The 6,719-nt window shown below is 50.0% G+C and overlaps 1 protein-coding gene across 1 annotated transcript; it reads left to right on the top strand.

The window, feature by feature from the left end:
* Nucleotides 1–590: 590 nt before the first annotated feature.
* Nucleotides 591–6,719, top strand: RACK1 (receptor for activated C kinase 1). The gene is made up of 8 exons (XM_029584813.1): nucleotides 591–817; nucleotides 2,652–2,823; nucleotides 3,127–3,274; nucleotides 4,605–4,700; nucleotides 5,434–5,544; nucleotides 5,649–5,789; nucleotides 6,364–6,474; nucleotides 6,581–6,719. Exons 1-8 carry the CDS (start codon nucleotides 709–711, stop codon nucleotides 6,644–6,646), a joined length of 954 nt encoding a protein of 317 aa, XP_029440673.1. The 5' UTR covers nucleotides 591–708; the 3' UTR covers nucleotides 6,647–6,719.

The raw sequence follows: 6,719 nt of genomic DNA, 5'->3' as shown, positions 1-6,719 counted from the left end.
GTGATACACTTAAAACTAAGAAAAAATATTATTTGTATGCATAATTAAGCTCTGGCATTCGTTGCCAGAGGATGTGGTGAAAGCAGTTATCATAGCTGCATTTAAAAACGGTTTGGGTAAGTTCATGGAGGAAGAATCCATAAACAATTATTAAGATGGACTTGGGGAAATCCATTGCTCATTCCTGGGATAAGCAGCATGGAATCTCCCTAACCCCTTGGGATCCTGCCAGGTATTTGTAGCCTGGATTGGCCACTGTTGGAGACAGGATACTGGAATTGATGGACCCTTGCTCTGACCCAGTAGGGCACGTTCCTATGGAGAGGGGCGGGGTCTACCAGTGCATGCACACCGGTCGTGGCCAGCTCTACATTCACTTTCTGTTGAACCGTTCGCTTTTGTCTGCACCGGTTTTTTTTTCTTTTGACTTCTGACGGGAGCCAGCCTGACCAGAAGAAAACCGTGAATCCCTAGAGGTCCCTGACTGCACGCCACTGACGAGTTAAAGCCAAATGGGCGGCAGCCATCTTGCGTTCCCTGGCGCGCTAGCATAGAGCGTATGCGGCTATTTCCGCTTCCGGCGCCCACATCACTTCCTTTTCCCCCCTCTGCAGCCGGAGAGGAAGGTGGAGGTATTCAGTACGGTGGTGGAGTTGTTTCTGAATCCGTTGTCATCCGCTGCTGGGGCAGCCCATACCGTTGCCAGACATGACGGAGCAGATGACCCTGAGAGGGACCCTTAAGGGCCACAACGGCTGGGTGACACAAATCGCCACCACCCCGCAGTTCCCGGACATGATCCTGTCTTCCTCCCGAGGTGAGCGCTGCGCTGCCCTCTTCCCCTCTCCCGTGCAGAGACATGGGGTAGGCCGATGCCTCACATAGGAAAAGCACTCTCGGCGGGACGCACCATCCAGCGGGGAGAGGGAACAGTCCTGCCAGGCCTTCCCTTTTTCCCACCCCCGGGCAGAGATTTTGGATTGCGGATGGGACCATCATTTTGGGGGCAATAGAACTCCCTCATCAGGTTGGGCTAGGCTGAATCAGACCCGGGTTTACCTACTCCCTGTACATCTCTGCCCTATTGTACGCTGGGACTTGTAGTTCCTGCTGCCTCTTTTGTAGACGTTCCTAAATGCATTTGGGGAATGGGAGTTGCCCTGCTAGCTGAGTCCTGCTGAGCCCTCAGAGGTGTGTCTAGTTATTGGGGATTGGGGGGGATGTATATCTCCTGTAACATGCTTGGAGCAGCAGTTCCTTTTTTTTTTGTGAAATCACGCATCTGGAGAACCCGATCTGGGGACAAACGCAGGAGCTCAGACAGCTGTGGATCTGGATCCTGTGCCTCCCTTTCCTGGCCGCTGCTGCCGGGGTGTTAGGATCTCTGCCAGTGTGTTGGCTGCTGCCGGGGTGTTAGGATCTCTGCCAGTGTGTTGGGGGTGTTGCATGACTGCATGGTGTTAGACTCTTCCCTCTGCCATGGAAGAGACATTTTAAGAAGCTGGGAGATGGCTGTGTTTGGACTGTCTTGACCCTACTGCATGGTAGCATGTACCACGGAGTTGTAAGAGCCATAGCAGGACTGAAGGATGTGGGCATTTTAGTGCTTTTCAACTCAAGATGCAAAAGTGCCGTTACAGTTCAATATTCACCATGGACCCAATTCTTTTGAGGTGGGGAAGGCCCACCATGGTCCTGTAAGTTTATCTTATTGAAAATGAGCAAAACCTGTGAAAGGTGGGAGAGAGAAAAAGGGGAAAAAAATGGACAAGTGCGTAGCTTGCTGGGCAGACTAGATGGGCCGTTTGGTCTTCTTCTGCCGTCATTTCTATGTTTCTATGTAAAGGTGAGGTCATTTTCAATAGGCTTGCATTGAAAAGTGCTAGAAAATCCATGCACATGGTTTTCATATCTTCCCTTGTCAGTAGATTATGACACCTTTCATGGGCCCAACCTACAGTGCATCTAAATATATTTTACATAATAGGTGCATGGAAGGAGGTCCCTTGGCAGAGGTGGTAGAGACTAAAACTGTATTAGAATTCAAGGATTTAAGAAACAAATCTGTGATGAGGGAGTGAAGGGTAAAACCTAGTTCGGGCACAGAGTCTTAAGTGGTGAGAGAGAGGGGTAAAGCTGAAGGCTAGGTAGCTACTGTGGTGTTGCAACAGGTGGGGAAATGGTCAGGCTTGGAGGAATGCTAGAGGGGAGCTTTCATGAGCCCCTTGTTCAAATTATTTTATGAAACCAAAGCAGGTTACCTATGGGAGCAGAGTTAATGAGAGACGCTTGATGAGAAATCAGACTGGATGGGCCTTGAGGTCTTTCTCTGCCATCATGGTCTGTTTCTGTGTGCTTTGGAGACCACACACACACCCCTTCAGATATCACCTGGGACCCTTTTTATGGTAGGACTGTTGCCTGGGTAGTGGCTGAATGAGGAAACCATTAATTTACTGTGCAGTGCACAGAGAGTAAGCTGGGCAAGCAGATGATCTCATTCAGCATGTTCTGGACTAATCTGTTTGCCCAACCTACTGTCTTCTGTTCTTTGTATATTAACCTAAGGGTTTCCTTCTGGCTTGGTGAATTTAAGGGATATTTTTTGCTGAATTTCCCAGGCTCATCAAAGTTTCTGTGTCTCTCTGCAGATAAGAGCGTGATCATGTGGAAGCTGACCCGAGATGAGACCAACTACGGCATCCCACAGCGTGCTCTGCGTGGTCATTCCCACTTTGTCAGTGATGTGGTCATCTCCTCAGATGGGCAGTTTGCGCTGTCAGGGTCTTGGGACGGGACTCTGCGCCTCTGGGATCTTACAACGTAAGTACGACTGCTGTGATGCAGGAGTAGACTGGGTGGGCAGGGGTTCTTCTGTGTGCTTTTGTAAAGGAGACCTGCCTTCTTCACAGGTCTTGTATCAGACAGTTGCCAATCCTTCTCTCCATGACCCTATGATTAGAATGACATTTGTGTCCTGACCTGCTGGGGTTTGATGACAAGTCCTGCAATTATGATGGGCAAGAAAGAAGGATTTGGATTGCTGGGGAAAGGAGGAGGAGGAGCTTGGTAATCCAGTGGCTGAAGGTGCTGAGAAATAACAGGAATCCTACTCTTCCCATGCAGGGGGACCACAACTCGGCGCTTTGTGGGCCACACTAAAGATGTCCTGAGCGTGGCTTTCTCCGCAGATAACCGCCAAATCGTCTCGGGCTCCCGTGACAAGACCATCAAGCTCTGGAACACCCTGGGTGTCTGCAAGTATACGGTGCAGGTGAGGGAGGGTGTCTGCAAAAACACAGGGCAAGAGAGGCCTGTGCGATACTAGTGAGGGGGGGGGGTGGTGGTTAGGGGATATCTACAAATACACAATGCCTGGTGAGGGAGGAGTAGGAGGGGAGAACTGAGGTATGGTCTGCAAATGCATGGTGCAGGGCAGTCCATGGGTCTGGGAATAAAAGGTGTAGGCGAGTGGGCCCCAGGAGGCACCAGCAGCTATTCCTGACACTTGTCCTCATTCTTTCACTCCCTGGGGTCAAAGCATCGCTCCTGTCTCCATGGCCCTGTGATTAGATTGACACATTGTCCTCTGACTCTCTGTGGTTTGATGACAAGTCCTGCAATTATGATGGGTCAGTGGGAAGAGACCGTATGTTGTTGGCTCGCTCACGCTCTCTCCCCTCCTCAATGAATCGTGAACTATTGGAATATGCTCGTTCCTGTACGTACCCAGATCAGTCCAGACTCCTGGGTTTTGCCTCCCTTCCAGCAGATGGAGACAGAGAAAGTTTTACTGACACTGTCACTTAACCTGGTGTGCCACCTGCAGTCTGTCAGTTTTTCTGTCTCCAGCAGATGGAAGGTAGTCTGAGAATTAAAAAAAAAAAAAAGAAAAAGTGGAGTTAATTGCTGCTTAGCCCTCCCTGGTCTGCGCATGGATCCTTCACCTGCTATTGGGGGGGGGGGGGGAGATAACTCCTCCCTCAGGCTCCAGATACCAAGGGCTTTGGGGAAAGTGCACTTTGAGTGGGGATCTCGCAGACCCACCCGGCTTAGGGAAGCTTTGGTACATCCCTGGAGTCTGGACTGATCCGGGTCTGTACAGGGAAAGGAAAATTGGTTCTTACCTGCTAATTTTTGTTCCTGTAGTACCACGGATCAGTCCAGAGACCTGCCCAGGTTTGGAGAGTCCGCTCGATCTCTTCTGTTCATATATATTCTGAAGATTTTTTCAGTTGGATTTCTGGCTCCGGTGATGGCTGTACATTCTGTCTTATTTGGTTATAGGCTCGTTCAGATTCGGTGTTTCTCCTCGGCGGGGGGTGGGGTTGTAGTTTTAAGTTCAATTTTGGCATGATTTCCCATCTTAGCTTGGGTTCTTAGTAATACTGAAGGACTGCAGATGGCACACCAGGTTAAGTGACAGTGTCAGTAAAACTTTCTCTGTCTCCATCTGCTGGTAGGAGGATATAACCCACTGGTCTGGCCTGATCTGTGGTACTACAGGAATGAAAAGTAGCAGGTAGGAGCCAATTTTCCTGTCTTTCTCGGACCCTGCGATGGCTGGCTGCTAACCCCACATCTCTCCCTGGCTCTCTCCACAGGAGGAGAGTCACTCCGAGTGGGTCTCCTGTGTCCGCTTCTCCCCCAACAGCAGTAATCCCATCATCGTGTCCTGTGGCTGGGACAAGATGGTCAAGGTAAGGGGAAAAGGAGAAAACAATTTAGGCCAAAGATTTGTTTTTGAGCCCAGGGAAATATCTTTTTTTGTATTTTTAAAGTTATCTTTTTGCTCTTGTGTGTTATATTTTTTGTTACCTTTTCTCAAATTTGCTGATTTTACTATTTTTGGGGTTGGAGAAGAGGCGTGCTGGAGAGTTTACAGAGAGAGTTTCTCTCCCAACCCACGCAGGCTTACGGCAGTGATGGCAGCTTTTCCCTCCGGGTATGGGCTTGGGCATGTGGATTATTGTGGATTTTTCCCGCCCGGCGATCCTAGAGGTGGAGCGGTGCCATCAGACCTGGAAGTCCCTGCAGGCTGCAACGCCTTTTATTGGATTGACAGGAATTCTCCTCGGATCTGAAAAGGGCAATGTCTTCTGTTGGTCTGATAAATCTCCTGGCATGTCTTTTGGGCTATTTCTGTAGGTAACATTAATAACTGGAGAGTGAACTATACACTAGAGAGATGTTCTCTCCATAATCCTCTCGCCTAAGGAGCTCAAGCAGTATATTAACTTCCCTGGGCAGGAGGGGTTACTGGGATTGCCGAGGGAGGGAGAGGAACCTTGGTTGCAGCTTTGCACAGTGCTGTATATGTGCCCTGTAAATAGCCAGAGAGATGGCCAAGCCATGTATGTGCAGGCAGAGCAGGGATGGGGCTCAGTACGGGTGCTAGGACTGTAAAGGGCTGCATTTCTTGTGTATTCCCAGGTGTGGAACCTGGCCAACTGCAAGCTGAAAACCAACCACATCGGCCACACGGGCTTCTTGAACACTGTCACCGTTTCTCCTGACGGCTCCCTCTGCGCCTCTGGTGGCAAGGTAGCTTTGCTCTGCCCGTTGTGTGCACACCTGCACTATCGCCCTCGCGCCATGCCGCTCTTCTCTCGTGTGACGTGTAAGCCATTTTGTCTCTCTCTCCTCAGGACGGTCAAGCCATGCTGTGGGACTTGAACGAGGGCAAACACCTGTACACCCTGGACAGCGGGGACATCATCAATGCGCTCTGCTTCAGTCCCAACCGCTACTGGCTGTGTGCTGCCACCGGCCCTAGCATCAAAATCTGGGTGAGGATCCTATGGCAGGAGGTCCCCTGTCCACTCTCAGCGTCTCTACTGTGGCAGATTGACACTTTTTTTTTCAAAAGGCTCAATTGGGCCTGGGGTTTTCAGAGGGGAGATCCCCTTGATTAGCCTGACCAGCCTATTATACTTCCTGTACTTAACAAACTAGGACATCTTTGTCACTGTGACATCCTGAGAACCAGCTGGGGGAAGGCGAGTTGTACCTTGCTAGGACCCTTTGTAGGTGGGGAGCGTCCCTCGCTGTGACGAGACACTGAAATGCCATCTGATCTATAACCATGTAGAGACTCAGAGGCTGTTACTGAGCGAGGAGCGTCTGTGTATCCAGACACAGATCCTAGTTAATATCGTGTGGCATTCTGGAATCTCTCTAGGGAATCTTGTTTATATAGTGTACCTGATAATTCAGTCAGGGGGTCTTACCAAGAGAGCGTGGAGGTGGTGACTTTCTCAAGGGCAGGCAATGAATTGATGTGGGAGAACAGGCTGGGGGGGGGTCTATAGGTGTAACTACTGCACTCAGCTAGCCAAATACTCACATTCCCTCTTTCTTCAGGATCTGGAAGGCAAGATTATTGTGGATGAGCTCAAACAGGAAGTGATCAGCACCAGCAGCAAAGCTGAGCCTCCCCAGTGCACCTCTCTGGCCTGGTCTGCTGATGGACAGGTAACTATCTGCCACCTATCCTTCATGCCCTGCTGCCCCTCGCTGGCCTGGCCTGGCCTATTCACAGCATTTCTTGTACGTTCTCATTTATAACTTTCTCTTTCAGACGCTCTTTGCCGGATACACTGATAATCTGATCCGCGTCTGGCAGGTCACCATCGGTACCCGATAATCTGCAAATGACAAGAAAGGTTGCCGAAAGATAGTCTGTATTATAATCCAATAAACACTCACTGTTTTGGAAA

The sequence above is a fragment of the Rhinatrema bivittatum genome, chromosome 19 (genome assembly GCF_901001135.1).
Source record: "Rhinatrema bivittatum chromosome 19, aRhiBiv1.1, whole genome shotgun sequence".
Taxonomy (NCBI): domain Eukaryota; kingdom Metazoa; phylum Chordata; class Amphibia; order Gymnophiona; family Rhinatrematidae; genus Rhinatrema; species Rhinatrema bivittatum.
Note: the sequence above shows the minus strand (reverse complement) of the source record. Positions and strands in the feature narration are given on the sequence as shown.